The sequence below is a fragment of the Micropterus dolomieu genome, linkage group LG09 (assembly GCF_021292245.1).
Source record: "Micropterus dolomieu isolate WLL.071019.BEF.003 ecotype Adirondacks linkage group LG09, ASM2129224v1, whole genome shotgun sequence".
NCBI lineage: Eukaryota > Metazoa > Chordata > Actinopteri > Centrarchiformes > Centrarchidae > Micropterus > Micropterus dolomieu.
Window position 1 is genome coordinate 6,705,287 of NC_060158.1, and position 20,180 is coordinate 6,725,466.

Genomic DNA, 20,180 nt, shown 5'->3' on the forward strand with positions numbered 1-20,180 from the left:
TTTCAAATAGCTAAATTTTTGATTTGGTTGAAAGACGGCAGGTAGCTTAGCAAGACCACATGGAAAACCTCGTTGAAAAATGAAGATGGAAATGACAAATGGTTATTTTTGTTGGCTCAAATGCTTCAGACATTAAATCGCTAAAATGGGAAACCAGTTCTAAATGTATGTACTTTTGTCACATTTTAATTCTGGGAAAACATAGTTATTTGGGAATTTGACAGTGGTGAAAGAAGATCTTTCAGATTAAGTACAAGAAATATTATTATTAGTTAAAATGTATGCAAAGTATCTAAAATAAAAGTAGTCATATTGCAGGAAGATGGCCCCAATAATATGTTTTGTTTTTATATATTATTTGATTTCTGTTATTATTGATACATTCATGCAGAATTTTAATGTTGCAGCAAGCCAGGGAGAAGCTGTTTTAACCTACTTTATATACAGCTGTGTATTTAATTCTAAAACATATTTTTATTAAGTCCAGTCTTCTATGTAAAATTAGTCAAGTTACTAGTAACTATAGCTATCAGATTAATTGAATGGACCTCTGAAATGCATGGGAGTAAAAGTATAAACCAGTATAAACTGGAAATACTAAAGTAAGTACCATAAAATTGTACTTAAGAGTAATACTTTCTTTCCACCACTTTGATGAGGAAACATTTCAATAAAATTGCAAGTGAAACTCACACATTGTTTTAACTAAGTTTGGACTGCACTTTCTCTCCTTCTGACTACGTTCAAGTGCCCAGGATGTTTAAACAAGTGCTTCTCAAACAGTTTAAAATGACATTTTCCATGCTTTAGGTGCTTGTTTTGGTTCTGACACGGCCCGGCTGCTCTTGATTCAGGGCCGGTTGCTGGGATGTTGGGGAGGCGTTGAGCCCATGAGCTAGACAGTGCAGACATGCCCAATGTGGCTCCTGAAGAGTTCAAGCGCCAAGAAAATAAACAAGCCTTTTGATCACAAAGGGCCCATTCACTCTCTCTCTCTCTTTCTTTCTTTCTTTCTTTCCCTCTCTCCCCCTCCTCGTCCACTTACCCTTGGTAGTTTCTCATCTCCTCTCCTGACCTCTATCTTTTTTATCCTTTTTCCTTTCTTTAAAACCTCTCCACATGTGTCTCTTTGCTGCATTTTCAACTTTCTTTTCTATCGTATCTGCATATCCGAGACTGTCCTCCTGCTTTGACTGAAAGGCACGAGCAACAGAGAGACAGACCTCCACGGAGAGACAGATAGACATCATCTGACCGGCCAGGGGGCAGACAGACAGACAGAAACGCAGACAAGGGCCTCCTTATTCCACAAACATACGGTCATGGTGCAGAGCAGAGGAACACAACATGGAAAATGTTTTCATCACTCTATCTTTAGCACAAAACACGAACAGGGACACAGGCAAAAACTTTCCCCTCCGGCACACTCAAACGTTTTCTGCTGTCACGAACACACTTGCTGCCTCATTTTGACTCTACTACTCTGTGTGTGTGTGTGTGTGTGTGTGTGTGTGTGTGTGTGTGTGTGTGTGTGTGTGTGTGTGTGTGTGTGTGAGTGTGTTTTCTTATGCATACAGATGGGGCTGGTCTGAAAAGGCCTCTCCCGTTACAGTTTTGTTGTTGAGGGTAAGTACTGCGCACCCTGGGTGTGGCTCGGTTACCATTTGCCCCCTCAGGCCTATTTTCCATTTTTAAAACATGCCACATTTCCTCGGATAGAAAACACTTAGAAAAAACAAAGACATGAACGTAGGTCTATTTGGTTGGGTTTGCTAATGGGGCAAAACCTGAAAAATACCTTATCTTCACATTGTGAGCCATTTATTTAAATATGATGCAGCAGACTTTCATGCTTTATTCGCAATATAAATGTACATTTATATGATTTTTCCCCACACACTAAAAATCACTGGGTCAAAACCATCTCAATACAAAACGACGTTTTTTTTTTTGGATTATAGTTAGCCTTAGTTTGGGTAAATAGGCAAACAATAACTTACAAAAAACCCACTGGGTCAAAACTATTTTTATTAGCCATTTATAGTGGGTAAAGTTAGCCCAGTATTGTGTCAGTGCTATATTAACCCAATGATTTCAAGTGTGCAACAGCATTATCACCAAATTCCCACTGATCAGACAGTTATAACATCCTCATCCATTAATCCTGCCATTCTTATATATCTTCATCATTTACCAATCAGCAGTGATTGATTGCTCCTGTTTACTGATTAGGGTTATTACCACCTCTGTAATGAACTGATAGTGACTCTGGTGATCAATTAGTCCCAGTCACACAACCAATTCACACGTATATAGCCATCAGATCTCCTGCTGAGCTTTTGTTGCCATTGCTTTCACGTGCAGCTGTTGTCTGCATCCCCCATCCGGGCCATCGTCACTACAGACGCTCACTCAGCATCCCTCCTGTTTCATCAACAAACTATTATTTCCACTACAACTTTTCACTGCTGGCTTCTGAACACAATGTCAAGCCGGTGCGGATACAGCTCTGCTTAAAGTTGTTGTGCTGTGGGTGAAGAAATTGGCTTATAAATCCAATGAAAGTTCTTTAGCACAGTATTTCAACCGGACTCATCACACTTTTGAGGATGAAGACTTGCTGTGAAACACAAGGTTGTATTTAAGGCGACATTTTTCCCAAAGCTGTGTTTTGTTGTTGTATGTTGGAAGTGAACCGTCTTTCACTTCTCACAATATTTCTTTTTTTTTTACAAACAAAAAGTAGATACAGTGACCCATATCTAATACAGAAGACAAATCAAAAAGGACAAAATCTATATGATTGTTTTAGTCTGAGTCAGGCACACATATTATAGCACGCACTATTGAATATTAATATAAATTGGTCTTTCAAGTTTAACCATTTAAAACCAGAAAACAACAAAATAAAAAAACTTTAAGCAGCCACTTAGTATGTTGTTGATTAGGCAGACCTGCTGTTATACAAAGTACTGAGTCAGGTTTTGCAGGGAGACTAATGATACCAGTCTAAAGTTTGATATCAGTCTAAATATTGACCTTTTCCAGTAAAGCGTTCTGATGATTGGACACTTTATCCCACCTCTTAAATATATTTTATAAGGAGTCAGATGTTTTTAGCATAAATCTAAAAAGCTAAAAAGTATGATGAGCGTGTGAGGAAGAGCATGTACATCTGATTCTCAGGGATTTAACATTTTCACCAGCACATTGGAGAACTAACACTATTTTTAATGAAGCTTTGGTGGGAAGGTGTATTTTGATTTAAATGTTTCTTTCCTTACAGTGGTATCTCCCCACCTACACAGCTTCACGTTCCTGTGGTTGCTGAACACTAAAACAACAAAATGAGATACAGTTTAATTTGCATTATGTTATTATTCACTAGATTTTTTTCCCAGTAAAGCGGCAGTTTTCCTGCCTGTAAAAGATTAGAATGACCGTAAATCAAGTTTTACTCTCTGAGAGCAAAATCTTAGTATTTATTCCCTCTTTTGGTGCTTTGTGGTTTCACAAACACATCATACTTTCTGATGTCGTCACGCTGAGCAGATCAAACACAGCTGGGCCGTTCACGTTTCCCTCTCTCCAGGTGTTTGTCTTGATGTGTCCTCAGGTGGAGCAAAAGGTCAGCAGCAGAGCATAGAGAGGAAAAGCCACAACTCTACAAATACATGCACACTAGAGCTTAAACAATTGGTCAATAGGTCTTTTTTCACCGCAGACTTGTCATAGAGGGAAAAGCATAAATGTTACTAAAAACATTAACAATGAATCTAGGTAGTGTTCACTAAACCATGACAGTGAGCCGGCCTGCACGTTACCGGGACCCTGAAGCTGGAATTCAGCCATCATTTATTTTATTACACCTGTGCTTTCCTTACTGTGCCATGTCTCAATTTCATTCTCAAATGTGAGTGCTTGCTGTTTTATTACTCTGCTGTGATAGTTACCTGAATATCTTGTTTTGGACTCTTGGTCGCACAAAAAATACACTTTTAAGACATCAGCTAGAACCATTCACAATTTTCAGACCTTTTGTTGGTCACGTGGTTAAACAACTAAAGGAAAAGTTTGACATTTTAGGACACTTGACACTTTCTTGCAGAGAGTTAGATGAGAAGATTGATACAACTCTTATATTAGCTGATATGAAGCTGGAGCTAGCAGCTGGTTAGCTTAGCTTAGCTTAGCACAAAGCCTGGAAACAGGGAAACAGCTAGTCTAGCTAGTCCAAAAGTAACAAAAATCTGCTTACAAGCATGAGCACAGAGACAAGATGAAACAGTACCCAGCCAGGCTGTGCAGCGAGTAAACATCACTCCTCAACACCTTAAGAGACGCATTAGCGACAGCCGCTAGCACCCATTGCGTCCTCATAAGCACATCCACCTCCCGTGCCTGAGGTTGCAAATTCAAGTCCGGACTGTGCAGTACAACCTCGGGGCCGGTTACATTGGTGCTGTGACTCCGATGGGAGTGAAGTTTAGGAGGGTGAGTGTAACAGTAGTCAGGTAGGCTGTGCAGTATGTAAACCTCACTCCCTGACGCCTTGAGAAACGTGCTAACACCCATGGGTTTTAGCCTCCTCGTTAGCACGTCCACATCCAACGCATGAAGTCGCAAGTTCGAGTCCGGACTGTGCGGTACAATCTCGGGACAACTACAAAGACATAATATGAAATATAACATGTTAATTAGTTAACTTTAGAGGTGATTGTAGGTGGACAAAGCCAGGGTAGCTGTTTCCACCTGCTTCCAGTTTTTGTGCTAAGCTCAGCTGACCAGATGAATTGAACAGACAAGACAGGAGAGTGGCATCAATCTTCTTACCTAACTCTTGGCAAGAAAGCAAAATTCTTAACACATAAATCGTTCATGAACATCAACCTTAGTTACACCTGTGGACATGCTTGTGGAAAGAGAGGGACGTTGGAGGTTTTGTGATGAAGGTGTAACGAAGCATCACATGGAGGCGAGCAGGGGAAGAAGGTAAAGAGAGGAGGCAGATAGGTAGGAGGAAGAGAGCACCTGGAGGAGAGGAAGAGGCTAAAAGAAAGTAGGAGTGATGTTATAAAACTGAGGAGGATGCAGAGAAGAGGAGTAGAAGTGTAACGTATGGGATATTGTAAGGAGGAGGAGAGATCACAAAGGAGGAGGTTGGAGGAAATGAAGTGATGTGACAGCAGAAAGCAGTTTTCGGTGATGATGTATTGTTGACGTTATTGTGCCTTTGTGTGTGTGACAATCAGATGAAATACTTCACCCACCTGCTGGCCTTCACTTCCCACACACTGCCACTCAAAGTAAATGAGCAGAGCGGAGGACGGGACGGAGAGGGATGGATGGACGGAGAAACAGCAGGAGGACTGATTGGGTAGAAAGAAAGGAGAAAGAAAAGGACTACCTTCAGTCCACACACTCTCCACTTCATTTCCTTCGATCCGCTCTCCACCTCTGTGTGCTCGCTGCTCTCCAGTGCAGGCTCTTGAGTAATTACTGCTCCTTTCTTTCAACTCCCTCTTTCTCTCTGCTGCTTCCTTGGAGCTGGTGTAAGTGCTGAAGGGCCCTTCATTAAAGAGGAAGAAAGAAGTGTGGGAGAACTGAGTGTAAGTGTGTGTGTGTGTGTGTAGTGAGCCCATCACGCTAATAAGCGCCTGATATGCTACAAGCGATGTCCTCTTATAATTATAGTCTATGTAAATTTCGGCGCTCTCACCCGGCCGCCCTCCATTTCTGTGGGGCAACAAAACACCTGTTGATTGGCCCTTCCCTTCCTTCCCTGCGTAGCCTATAGCTACAAGACGGATGGCGGCACCCTGACCACCTCGCTATCGCAGTTTACAGGTAAACACGGCGCCTCTCATCACCCGCAGCGTTAACGCAACACAGCAACGCCGTGATGCGCCAACCCGGGCGACAAACTGGAGGCAGCAGCGGCAGCTCCGGGCGGCAACGGGAGACTCGTCCTCATCGAAGATCGTCTATTGAGACGATGAGTGACTCGAAAAGAATCAAATGAAATAAAATGGTGTTGATATGTTGGGATGTCTGCTTCCTTATTTAACAATGTAAACTCATTGTATTTATTTATTTGCTCAGGACCATAATCATATGATATGGAGCACAAACAAGACATAACAAATGACAAAAAGATGGTATAATAATTGGTAAACAAAAACCAGCAAATATTTTAAAAAAGGAAGAACATTCTTCACAAAGACACCCAATTTTCCAATAACTTTTGGCTTGTCTGATTGCAGGAAAAAAACTAACTTATACATTATAATATTTGGCAGATACTCTGAAATTCATTATGCTTATATTCTTACAGTCAAACTAAGTATGATACTCATCTCCCAGACAGTTGTTTACAAAGGTTGCAAATCATCTGGGTTTTGTCCTATATCTTCTAAAGACCTTGGAAATTCAACCATAAACCAACTCAAGCAGATATTGTTTTCCCTTTTCATACACAGTCTGTATTTAGTATTGTTATTGCCAGCATCCATGTTTACCACTTGTTCACACACGTCAAAATAGCTGAAACAGCTGAAAAGATCGCCGATATATAAGACACAAAATTAATCAGCAACTATTTTGTCATTGAATTAATATTTTTTAAAGCAAGAACTTGTCTCTCACTAACTATACTAGTTTCTCAAACGTTTATATCTGCTTGTTTTCTTAATCTTATATGACATTAAACTTAATATTTTTGGGCTTTTGGTCGAACAAAACAATACATTTTAATGTCTAGCCTATTTGGGCTTTGGGAAATTGAGAGAGGCATTTCATGATATTATATGGCCTGAATGATAAATTGATTAACAGAGAAAATATTCCACAGATTAATCGATACAAGAAAATGATCATATGTTGCAGTTCTACTTGAAAATATGCTTAATATGACACACAGTGAGAGATACAAGAGCCTACAAACAGACATATTTATCAGGAACTTGAACCAAAAAGAATGTGTCTAACTAAAAACTTTGTTTAGTTAACATTTTATTTATTCAGTTAACTTTATTTCCCAGCATGAAGGTCAAAATGCTGTGTCAAGACCCTTTCTCCAGTGTCAGTAATAAAAGTTTGGCAGAGAAACATTGAATAATTTTTTATTTACTTATTTTTGTTGGTCTGAAAGTAGTCCAATGTGAATATTTGAAGTATAAAAGTAGCTATTGGAATAAGCATAATGTGTTTGTCTTTAATTGTAGTAGCCTATGTAAATCTCCCCTGGGTTGCTAAGAAAACAAAATCCCCACAAAAAAGTAGCACACTACCACCTCACTGTCACTGCCGAACAAGGTTTTTTGTTTATAGTGGTTATCGAGGTTAGGCACTGTATCTCTCAAGCATTTGGTGTTTTTATCTTGATGTTTTTTTTTTGTTTTGTTGTTTATTTTTTACCCTGATTCTGACAAAACAATATTTTATCTCATCTGTATTTTTCATGACATGACAACCCGTTATCTCAATAGTGTTTGCTGTTTTTTTCCAAATGTGTCTAATTAATCATACATAGTCTATTATGCGTTTATGATGAAAATTAAACTGTAACAACCATCGTTGCAACTTAATCAATCTCTTCCTAGCTCACTCACTGTTGGACTGAAAGGAAAAGTAATCTTCCGAAAACATAGACGATCTTTGGCAACAAGTGGGCGTTCAATTCCTCTCCCCCTCCCTCCCTCCGTGGGTCAGCGTGGGCGGCCCCGTGTGGCAGGAGGAGAGCGAAACACGACACCCCGACAGAGGAAGGGGGGGGCAAAGAGAACACGAAGTGAGTGAGTGAGTGGAAAAAGGAAAAAGTCCGTGCCGGAGAAAGAGAGGGACAGAGAAAGAAGCGAGCTGGCTTTGGTTGTTTTGTTCCTTTCAGAAGCGCCGCTGTTTTGACTGTCGGTAAGGGTGATGATGATGTGGAGGAGGAATCGACCATGCGACACCGCTGCAACAAGCGGGATGAAAATTTAGACTCGTCGCATTCCGTTGCTCCAGTACCGACCAACGGCTGCACGACTCCTCTAAACTTCGACCTGCGCCATTCAGTCCCGGGCGACTGGATTTCCCCCCAGAGGCGCTGGGCAACTTCTCGCACCAGAAGCCCCGTGCTTTTAGAAAACAACATAACTTCAGCACAAAACTTTTTTCAACCAACACCAATGTGTCGAGATAAAACGCAGAAGCTCATGCGAAGTTTGTTTGTTTTTCTTTTAAACTTCAAATCCGAGCTCATGATCGGGGCAGGTTCTTCCTAAGAAGCCACTTGTGAGAACAACACCGGAGGAAGGAGTGGGGTGTCACTGCTAACTTCGCTAGCTAACTCGGCTAAAGGCTAGCTAACTAAAGCGTAAAGTTACCAGTCGACGGGGAAAGTGACTGAAGCAGCACATCGAAGACGACAACAAAGATGAAAACCCCGTCAGACTCGGGTAAGTTGACGGCCACACTTTAAATTAAATTAACTTTTCCCCCCGGCGCTGCTGTTGTTCCTCTTCAAATGAAAACAACAGCGCCTAGCATCGGCGGCTAGCTGGTTAGCACGCTAACAAACTGTCCGCTCCAGGGAAAGTGTGACAAAATTATGGCGCTAGGGTGGATCCATCCGAGTCTGTTGTTATTGTTTCAGAAAACCTAAAAGAAACGAGTCCCACTCACGGCCACGTTGTTTTTGCTTTTTCAGTCATGGTGAATCGATGTGACCACAAATGCTATTTTTAACTTATTTCATTCGATATTTAACTTTTAAAAAAAAGTGTCTAAGCTGAGTGATTAACAGTGAGGGCAGCAGAGTTGGCCTAATTTCCCGGATCGCTGCTAAGGGGTCAGGGCCAAAGAGCTTTGACCCTGACTGCGATAGCTTTGCATTTTAGATTTAGTTGATGCCACAATACAGGGCGACTTTAGTGGGACAAAACATTTAATTTAACCACCACCACATGTACAAGTAGTGAGTATCAGATCAGCAAGAGCTTTATTGCCAAGTAGTATTTTACACTGTACGAGGAATTTCCTATGGTTACAAGGTATCTTATTACACGTACACAAACATACAGTTGACATAAATAAATGTAAATTTAAAAAAAAAAAAAAAAAATATATATATATATATATGAAACGGATGCAAGTTAAAAGAATAATAGAACTATGTGTGTGTGTGAAAAATCAATGTGGAAGATATTTACATGTGCATTACTCCAGGTTTGTGTTGTGCAGACAGGAGGAGAGGGTTTGTATTTACATAAATATATAAATTGACAAAAATATAAAAGTATAGAAGAATAATATGCATCAAAATAATGTGCATGACCCTTGATATTACATCCACAACGCTACTTCTTACATCTAAAGGAAGGAGGGAAGGGGTTAATGCTATAAGAATGGCCAACTAAAATAGTAGTATTAGAAAAATAGTTTTTAATTAAATTGAGAAGAGATGTCTGCTATTCAGATGGGATGATAATGAGAAGCACTGCTTGAATAGATTTACGTATGAGCAAGTATATTGGGTAGGGTAAATCCACTGTTAAATGTAAAGCTTACCCAGCTAACTTATTTGACAGATATTTGTTTCAAGGAATTGACAACAGCAAGAGTACATGACCTGAATTTTGTTCATATTGGTGTTGTTTTCAGTTTCATTATTACAAGCAGGAGATCACTTTCCCAAGTATCACTACATCACAGCCTACAGTGAAAGGTAGAAAGTGGCCGCATGGTTGAAGTGGGAACCTGACCTGCCATTGCAATTGATAAGTTTAGAGTTGTTGCAGACATTACCGAGACAGTTCTCCCTAGACTGTGTGAGATTCTAAAATTAAATCAGGAAACACACATTGCCCCTTTGTTTACAAAGGTCAGCGTTTCCTTTGCTTCCTGTGAGGCACTGTATAAGTAGAGCTGTTTGACCTTTTGACACTTGCAAGAATTTCGGTCCAAGTGAGTGGTTTTACCAGCTTCACGAAGTTAACCATCCGTAACTCTCCTCCATTGGACATTTAGATGCTTATAAACTCGGTTTTGTTAGACGCTTTGTACGGCAATTTTGGGAACACAAAGACCCAGTACACATAATAAATGTTGGGTAATGTCACAACACAACATTATAATTGCTGTTTGAGATAACCTTTTATATCACAAAACAATTGTGAGAAAACTTGTCACAGAGCTTCTGTGACAGCATGATTGTTAGAGGAGGGAAATGAGGTGCTGAGATTTTCTGCTGGGGTCTGTTTTTTGTTTTCAAGGTGATTATGTGTGGCACAGCCCCAAAATAGTTGGGAGCAGAACTGCATGTCACGGCCCATGAAACAGACATTTTGATCTTGACCATAGAGCTCATCATGCAGAAAATTACAATAATACATCCCCTTTTTCTTGGTTCATAAACATTCAAATTACAGTTCTTAACTGCAGGAAACAGTTTTATCATTTTGGTTTCATCATGCAGTTGGATCCTAGTCTTTACAAGATATGAGACTTTTATATATGAGACTGCGATGTACAAAAGTGACAATTTCATTTTTAGAGCACCGCGCAGACTAACATGTCACTGTGGCCTATTTCAGACTGAATATTGTATTCCCTCCTAATGACTTCCATTATCCACATGATGAGGTTAGCAAAGTTATGCTGGACTTCCCTTTTTAGTTTTAAAAGTAGACAGTCTTGTTTTAGCCATGTGCCGTGCAGCAGAGGATAGCTAAATTATATTTTTGGTTTGTTTGACTTACAAACAGCTTTAAGGAGTTCAGACTGGCGTTGGTGTGTCTGCTCTGCATTTAAGTGAAAACGTTTCCAGTTCCTATTTTTTAGCCTTTATTGTGTGATTCATACCAACTTCCTTCAGTTTCTGGGGATTGAACATCAGTTGCTTTTTTGCACCGGTGAGTCACACGTCTAAATGAAGCTGTGTAGCTTTTGCAGTGACATCAGAATGATGTAGGTCATTTTACTTTGACAAGAAGGTTTAATTAGTATGAAGACCCATGCTAATATAAAAGGATCCCATTGGGGAACCCAGATCTATATCCACAGTACATTATGCATGGAGCTACACAGACCATTTGTCTTTGTATTTCCCTTGGTGTTGGAGCCTGTTGACTACTTTATGTATATATGGCTCAACCTCCACTCTCTTCCTATCAGGAAGTCAGCAGTCTGGCCCCACCAGCTTCAATTTTCCACTTGTGTTACTCCTTATATCAACACAGAGCCACATGTGAGACGTCACAGCTGTAGACGGCCTGGGCCGGCGAGCCAGCACGCTTTGTTGCACACTGTGTGTGTGTTTGTTTGTGAGAGTTTGTGTGTGTAAAGTGAAAGGAGCCATACATGAGCAATTAGCTGGTGTTAAGTCTGGTAAGGGTTGGGCTCCTGTTTATGACTGTGAGATTATTTATGTGTTTGTGTGTGAGCCGTGCACACAGACCCATATGTCTGTCACCGTGGGGCTCTACCTGACATCAATGTGGACACAGCAAAGTGAGCGTTTGACTTTTGCTAGCGAGACCAAATTGCCCTTGAGGAAAACCATTTGGTTGTGGGCAGTTGACTCAGCCTATTGTAATTACCGGAAGAACAACTAGACGTCTTTATGCAGATTCAAATAGCTTTAATAACACTGGGTAGACCAAAGCTAATGAACCAAGGGCTCATTTTGTTTTAAAAAATGACGCTGTTAGTTTCCTTTGGGAAGGACTCCGTTGTGTTGCTGTCTCACCATTATACAGAGTTATGCTGTTGGCACCAGCAGCAGAGACGGCACAATTACACTACAAGTTGAGGCCAAGTTGTTTGTCTCAGGGAAAGTTTGAGAAGAGGTGCCGGTGAGTTAAGTGTACAGCGATGTGGTTGAGCAGTCTGTGTTAGAGGTCGACCAATACGGGTTTTTGCAATGGCCGAGGCCGATATCAAAACAAAGAAATGGTTTTATAAATTAATATCCTCTATAGTATAACACTATATTTAACGCTAGCCAGTAATGATTTTAGATTAGATTAGCTGTCATTTAGGATGCTATATCGCCTCTGTGAGTGCAGATAATGGCCAATGCTGTTTATCTCAAAATTCTGAGATATCGCTCTATCTCAAAAGCCAGTGTGTTTTCGGACACCCTGTGTCTCTGTGATTTAGTGGAGATGCTTTAGTGTCATGTGCAGCTACTTGGCTGCATTTTTGCATGATACATCAAATTAATAGATTGATGATTACATTTTTTATATTTTCTTCTTAATTTGTTGAAATTGTATTCACCCACCACATGATAACACACTGATTGCAAAATGTGCATTAATTGTAAAACAAGAAATCAGAAAAATGTAAATCTAAAACATGGAATTTGGAAAAAAATCTTTTTCTTTTAAAGGAATAGTTTAAATTGAGTCGGGCCATAAACAAGAGAGTAAGGGCCAGGTTCAGGTCTCCAATAGAACATTTCAGAATCCTTTTAGCAGGAAAATGTCAAAACCAAAAAAACTTTAAATACCAATGTTCATCACAGGATGTACCTTTTCGCTGGTTTTCCTTCTATCACGTGGTTACTGTGAGTGATCAGGTCGGCGCAAAGATTGACCTGATCACATTCCTGATTACTACTGAGCCAAGCCCAGGCAAGCAGACCCTGGAAAAAGTCCTGCAGAGTGACGTCAGCATTTCTCTGGCGTGTTGTCAAGTGGCGGCCCAGGTCAGCGTTGCTATGATCATCTCTCAATGTTACAGCAAGGCTCTTTTCCTGAAGGTGTGTATGTATAGTGGCTCTGGTGACCCATACAAAGCTAAGAGAATAGACAACAGGTTGCACGAGCTGGGACATGCTGGCCAAACAAACACTGGGGCCTCACGAACAGGAAAGCCTGATGGTCCGTCTGGGAGTTCATTGTTGATAGACATCCGTACCTGCAGTTTTTATTTAGTATTTTAAAAAAATGTAGAGGACCCATTTTGTAAAAGTGGTGTAATTATATCAACTAAAGAGTTACATTGCTAGTTGTCCTTCAAAGAAGTGGTTTCAGTTTGGTGCTATTCATCGTTTTGTGATTGTGGGTCTCACTGATGTCGAGTTATGGAATACTTCAGAATTAAACCATCACACACAAGTGTGAGGTGACATGTTTTATTTTGTGGCATTGGAAATGTCTCAAGCTGCATACCAGCTCCATTTTTCGGCCACTTGAAGTTTTTCCCCCCAGCATTTTGGATTTTCCTGTCTATCTTGTGGATAAAGTTACTTTGATATTAAGAAATTCATATTACTCACATTTTTAAAAACAAGATTTTCTGTATCAGAGAGAGAACATTTAGAACAGCCTGTTCAATCAGTCTTTGTTGTCATTAAACACAAACATGACGTGTGTATATTTTAACATGTCCGCAGCCAGTAGCTTTTAGGATTTAAGTGCTTTGCCTAAGGACACTATGGTGGTTGTTGTTTAGCATCTCAGATATTAAAAGCATAATTTGTCTTGCACTGCGAAACCACTGGGCATCACCAATTTGTAATGTTGCACAACAGTAGTAATTTTTGATAAAGTGTGGTAATATTCTTTTTTGTACATCCTTTACATCTACCTGCCTCGTATGCTCCTACTGCGATTAGCAATCTCCTACACTTCTGAGGATGCCTTTTAATAATACCTATGGACTGTGTGAACTTGTAAAATTCAGCTGTGGGCTGTACATGCAGGTGGAAAAGCAATAACGATAGAGAAAGCTTTTTCCAGTGGACAATAAATGAGTGTTGCACCCCTTACTCTAATTGTAAAACATCTCGGGGCTGTACTGTATAATGGTCTATCGAGGCTACTGTTCGAGGAGAAATTCTGCCTCTTCTATGATGAATTTCTGTCTACGTGATTGTTGAACATCGGTATAAAGTGTTGAGCCCTTGCTCTTTGATTGAGAGGCTGACTCCACAACCTGACATTTATGTTGATGTTTTAGATGAATCATATTTTATTGTGGTGCCACATTGTCTACATACATACAAAAAAGGGTGCAGACCAACTGCTGTTTTATGACAGTTTTGAAGTGTTTTTCTAAGCTACTTTTTTCATGTGAAATGTTAATTTCCTTCTCTACCCAAGCATGGAAAATTGAAACATTTATGAAGCCTAGGTGTTCCTGAGCAGTATCCTTCTGTGTAATTTCACTATGAGGAATTTGGTTTTGGAGCTCTCAAAAAAGCAGAACTATAGGCCTTGCTTAGACAAAGTGCTGGTTACTACTTTATCTGTGCACTGTCCTTTTGTAAAGCACCACGTTTTAGTCCAAAGAATGTCATCATCTTCGTCAGCCATCCTGCTTGCCTGGTATCTGTAAGTATTTATGCTTGGATGAATTCGTGTTGGCTCTGTGACAGTCGACCCTCAGCAAGGCAAATGAAAGGACAGAGCAGGTCAAGTGGAACAAGCGACCTGCTTCACTGAGCAGATAAGGGAGGCTGCTGCAGCAGGACAGATATCTCTGAAACACCTGACAGGATGCTAGGTTTCCGGCGTCAGTGTTGTTCGGTCACACGCTTACAAATCCTTTCTGCATAAACATGCCATTTTATGTCATTTAATCAATATACAGTTAGAGGCCATACAAAATACATATATATTTTTAGAGGTAAAGCTCCGAACCTGAACCATTCAACCATTTATTGAGTAGGCCTTCTGAGTGAAACTTGTGAAGCCTGACAATGTAGACAGGCAGTTGTATTTGCAGACAGTATTTGCCCTTGGAGCTCTTTTTGGAGGTTTTTGAATCTCGTCAAGGCTGAAAGAGACAGAAGGTGTAGAGGTAGGTTTGTGCTTTGTCTGTGGCTGTTTTGGCTGGAGTCATCCTAACTGAAAGAGGTGTGGACAATTGTGGTGTGTGTTATGGCTATCATCTGTGGTTCGTGGAGAATGAGAGGGGGGAGGGAGGGGAGCACTGGTTGGTTTGGATTTGGAGGGCCAGAAGGATCGAGGTAGGCCTCCACCAACATGTGAGTCTGCAGAACGGATAAGGGGACAGACTAGGTGTGGTCCTGCATGGCTCTGTATAATACTGCCCACATTACCACTGCTAGTTCTAAAGTAGTTATGCCATATGTTTTAGGGAGTCTGTTTTAGCCTAGAGGACCTGTTAGAGGTAGCCTGCCAGGTTATGTTTTGGCAATTAGAGAGACCCACAGTAGGTGGCAACATCTTGGTTATAATGTTTGGTTTTTTTTACATTCAAAAGGGAGCATAACGCACACACAAATGCAGTGGTGGGATCGATTGGCAATGCACTGCTTTACCTGTGGAAAGTCCTCAGTATGAAGAAAAAAAACTGTAGTTGTTAAGTGATGCAAAATACATTAGATGGATTTTTTCAAAATGGACCACCTGAAGAGCCACAGAAAGGAAGGCCCTGCCAGCTGGTCTCAGAAAGAGAAAGAGCACATTTTGGGTTTTGTGGTTGCTTGGACTATGTTGATCCAACCCAAACCTTTCCTGCTTATACACTTGTTGGCGTTGCACCTGCATTTTAAGCTCACACTGCTTAATTGAACATGTGAAATGTCTAGCTTTCAGAAAAGCCAAGCAAAATTTTTGTTCACGTTCTCCAACCTTGGTACCTATCTAAATACTCACTTCCACAAACCCCACTCTGTTGGAAATGTTGCTACCTAAACCTACATGAAAAGGCAGGGGAAAGTCAAGCTTAACAGCATTATTGAAACTAAATTGTTGGCTTTTAAACATTGCTGTGCATTCATTACCAGTGTGTCAGTGTTTGTCAACTCTGTGTGGTGCTTTGTTGGGTTCAATAGTAAGTACTGCTCAAGCCCTCAGGGCCAGTAAAAGATTGAATTTTAGTTAAAGGGGCAGACACTGTTTCAGGTGGCTGTCCTTCGAGACGAAGGTTTGGCTCTACACTCCATAGTTAACCATGACATCCTATAGTGCAGGCAGGGACACTTTCACGTTCACATTATGTATGTGGCCACATTATACCCTGTCCACCCCTGAATGTACCTTCAGCACATTTACATTCACAGGCTTTCTCCAGTAACATGCTTAACAGCTGGATTTCTGTAGTTACTTCCTTTTCTGGACATGCACATGCGTAAAAGATTTTCTGAAGCTTTACAAGAATACATGTGACAAAACAAGTCAGGTATCAATGTGGCAGCTGTTTTACAGGCTGAAAGGAAAGATCACTATGTGTAAAACTTGTATCCAAAGAAATTAAATTCAAAGCAAAGAAAAAAAGACACTTCTGGAGCATTTCTTTTATAATTTTTTTTTTTTTTTTTTGAAGCACCACAGAATGAGATGGATAATTTAACAGCAACCGGAGTTGCGCTGAACTCACACTTTATGGCCATGACAAGACGCAGCTGTTGCCTTAAGTTGGCATTGTTTCCCACTGTAAATTTTACTTATGCAGGCCGCCCAGGTATATTTGGTGACCCATTTTAGCATTTTGCAAAAAAAACCGAGAGAGATGTTATCTGATGTTACATTACAAGACATGGGGGAGGAATGAAGGGAAATGGAACACATTCAAGTAGTGAGTAAACACCAAAATAACGTGGAGAATGAAGTGTAATTCAAATGGTGAAATACAAATATACTCTGCTGCTGCCACAGTTAACACTGTCATTCTGACAGTGAGTTGGCATGGCATACTTTATGACTTGTCATCAAATCTGATGTGTTGGTAAGTCATCATAGATCCCTCTGTTTGGTTTTACTGTTTTTTAAATATTATATCTTATTAAATTTAGAGAAAGGTGTCCTACAGTTAGTCCATGATTAAAAGAAGTACAGTAAAGGCAGGGTGTATACAGAAAATGACAGATGTTAACATCATAAATGATGGATGTATTCAGGGACAGGCAGGTATTTTTTTTTATTTTGTCAGATGTGTTGTACAATAACTATACTAATGACCTAATTGTTCAAATTGTTGCCTGCTGTGGTGAAATTGTCTAGTTTTATGTTGTTAAAGCTACATGGTGGCCTATGGATAAAAGACACTGCCTTCCAACTGATCCGATCCAATCCATACACTGTCACTATGAGATGCAGCATGCTCATTTTAATTTTCATGCAGCACAAGTTTAAGTTTAAATGCCTCAAATGAAAACAACATAAAGATAAATTATGTCATGTTCTGACCACATAAAGTCAGAGAGATCTGAAGAAGGATTTTGCTGGTAGATATTGTCTTCTCTGAGACCTACAGAGTCAAGAAAACCTGTCGGGGGCTGTGCAGGAGAAAAAAGTAAGTGAGAGAAAGAGATGGACTCAGCAGAGCGCAGTCTTTCTTGTCTGTTGCTGCAGTCGTTGGTCTGTTGGGAACCATGTGGTTTTTTCTGTCTTTATGGTTGCAACTTGTCCTGGGACTCTGTGGCTATCCGTGTGTGTGTGGTGTGTTCATGTTTGATGCGTCTCTGCATGTGAGGGTGTTTCATACCTAAAAATATAGGAAGTTTGTGTTAACGAAAGGCTAATTGCCTGAAAACTTTTTTTCACACTCCCAAATCACACAAATGCGTATCTGCAGCATGCACACTCTCACACCATCTCTCTTTTTCACACACCCACATTCAGACAGATACAAAAGTTCAATGAACCCTTTTCTCCCTGTAACATTTTTTATATATATTAAATAATATATATATATATATATATTACACGCATATATATACACACAGTGTTCAGCTGACAGGCTGCAGCACATATCTCACCTCCAGGCAGATCAAAGAAGAGACGGGTCGATGAGGAGGAAAAGATATAAGACAAAGGGCCTGAAGATGCTGGGGTGTTTTACAGGCTACAGTATGATGACATAGTCTGTTTCAACCAGCCAACAACATAAAGTTGTTGACCAGTTGCAGGTAAATCTGTGCTTGGTGGTGGTGAACCTGATCCAACAGCAGTGATCAAAACAAACTTGGCTCTTCATTTTGGTCTAGAATCCACCATTTTGCCAATCTAAACATGCCAAATTTGATTTACTTTACTCCCACCATAGCCAGACATGCAGATAAACATGAAACAGAATGGAGTTTTGATGATGATCTACTTTGTGGGTCTATAAGATTATGATTAATTGTCATGCGAGGGAGAACCAAACTTGGCCTCTATTCAAACATTCACAATAGGTATATACGCTCTTCTATTCTTGAGAATAACTGTTAAGGGGAATGTAGGGTTTGGCTTGTCTTGTTAACTGCTTCAAAGGCAGCAGTATAAATTACATTAGTGATAAGAATGACAGCATTTGATCAGATCAGCCATAAAGAGTTTGCTGTTTCTCTCTTTTTGTCTGTCCTTACTTTACCATCCGCACAAACTCAGCAAATGTTCTTCATTATAACATCAACTTAAAGCTGAATTCTTTGAAAATCTTTGGCAAATCTAAACGTTTTATGTATACTTGCATGAATGAGATGATGAATGAGCTAATTGAAACAAATGATCTGAGCAAAAAAGAATGCTGAATCATTACTGTCACCGTTCATTTGTTTAACCCATAAGAAGTAGATTTGTGACCCATTTGCTGTCCCTGTTGGTTGTTTGAAACCCCCCACGCCAGTGGCAGTGATGAATGAGTCGGCTCTCTGTTTTATTGAAACGTGAAAGTCAGTCAGTCCCTCAGACACCCGCTCACTCATCTCGCCCACTCAGAGCATGCACATTTTATTAAGGGGCCTGGACCCCCCACATGCCATGAAATTGAGTGATGTCTGTCTTCCATTAAGACACAAACACACTCTTTTAATTTTCTCACTACAGCTAGCGAGCATGGGTTGCTCATTTGGGCTGCCATCTCCCTGCGGTGACGCCGTCGTGCCTCTGTCTTTAATGTTTTTACACGGGGAGCGAGCCACTCAGTCTAGAGACTGGAAGATCCAGCTTTAATGCAATAGACTAAGGAATTAAGCGGTGGCTCTGCCAATGAGGAAAGGCTGACTAACGCACCCAGACATCACACATGGAGAAAGTCCCTTGCTGGCTGTTTAACATTTTAAGAATTTCACGGACACACTCATCCAGAGCGAATTACTGTCACTGTGATTGTGCTATAAGCTACAATTGGTAGATAAACAACATTAAGAGCCAATATTGTTGAGTGGCAGCTCAGCACCGCTGTGTTCTGGTAGTAATAACAAATATTCATGTTTAAGTTGAGAGGAAAATATAGAAAATGTTTCTTTCTATTCAGTGAAAACCTTCAGCATTAGCAGAGCTGAGATGAGTTTGGTATTGTTAAAGTTGTTCTTGATGGCAGATGTTTGGGAGCAGTTTGAGGTATTTTTGGTTTCTTCCACTTTTAGTCTCCAAGTTGATCTGTGATTCCCACAGAGAGTAAGTGCAAAGGAGTTTGATTGGATATGTAATAAAAGCATCAGACATGTTTTAAGGTAGGGTATACAATTATGGAGAAATCAATACCATGAGAAATACCTTGATATATAGAGTGAACAACACAGCAAATAATATAACTAACTCTAAGTTGTGGATTAGCACACTCCTGCTACAGTTGCTGTTGCAAAGCTAACATGCAGCGAGAACGACAGCGACACTCATCATGGGCGAAATAGTGTTTTCCCATTTACAGAGCCAGGGCTGTGTGTAAACACCAGATTTTTTTCAATGTACACATTGACAGCTAGCAGACCACAAGGAGATATTCACTAAATTTGACAAAAAGCTGTGCATTGGATTAGAATCGCTGACCCCACATTTTAATAGCCCTTTTGTTGAGTAGTATTTTTGACAATCAAAGAGCACATTACTCACCACTTAACTAATTAGTTGTTACTTGAGCACTGATCTATACTTAATATTAAGCAGGCCACATTCATTAAGCATTCATGCAGTCACAGTCATTTGTAGTGTCACAGCTATCCCTGGCCCAATGTTACCTTACATTAAAACCATCCTAATGAGTACCACATTGTCAGTTTTTAAATCCAAAGAAGAGAAAAGTTTAGATCGGCGTGTCCCTTGTCTGTACTTCATTTATTTACTTTAGTTATTTCCATATCCAAATTGAGGGTTTATGGATAGAGGGCGTCATGTGGTGTGAAAATTGTAAAGCCCTATGAGGCAAATTTGCGATTTTTGGCTATACAGTATAAGTGAAATTGACTTCTCATAGCCAAGAGAGTAAATCAGTGCACAAATATGCACATTCCTGTCTGA

At 40.2% G+C, this 20,180-nt stretch overlaps 2 protein-coding genes across 6 annotated transcripts in view; both read left to right on the forward strand.

Annotated features, from left to right (window-relative positions):
- LOC123976835 (POU domain, class 2, transcription factor 2) overlaps nt 1–6,043 on the forward strand; it is a 99,906-nt gene extending 93,863 nt beyond the window's left edge. For 2 of the 4 annotated variants that reach the window (XM_046059199.1, XM_046059201.1), the window contains one exon: nt 5,253–6,043. In XM_046059199.1, coding sequence (XP_045915155.1) covers nt 5,253–5,314 — 62 coding nt within the window. In that variant the 3' untranslated portion in view covers nt 5,315–6,043. The remainder of the gene's footprint in view (nt 1–5,252) is intronic. The other 2 variants (XR_006826434.1, XR_006826435.1) reach the window with 2 other exon arrangements.
- A 1,642-nt stretch (nt 6,044–7,685) lies between these two features.
- Nucleotides 7,686–20,180, forward strand: part of erf (Ets2 repressor factor) — a 43,469-nt gene continuing 30,974 nt past the window's right edge. Inside the window, exons 1-2 of one of the 2 annotated variants that reach the window (XM_046058525.1) lie at nt 7,686–7,789; nt 7,886–8,438. In XM_046058525.1, the coding sequence (XP_045914481.1) occupies nt 8,417–8,438 (22 nt within the window). In that variant the 5' untranslated portion in view covers nt 7,686–7,789; nt 7,886–8,416. Of the gene's footprint in view, nt 8,439–20,180 lie in introns of both variants that reach the window. The other variant, XM_046058524.1, reaches the window with a different exon arrangement.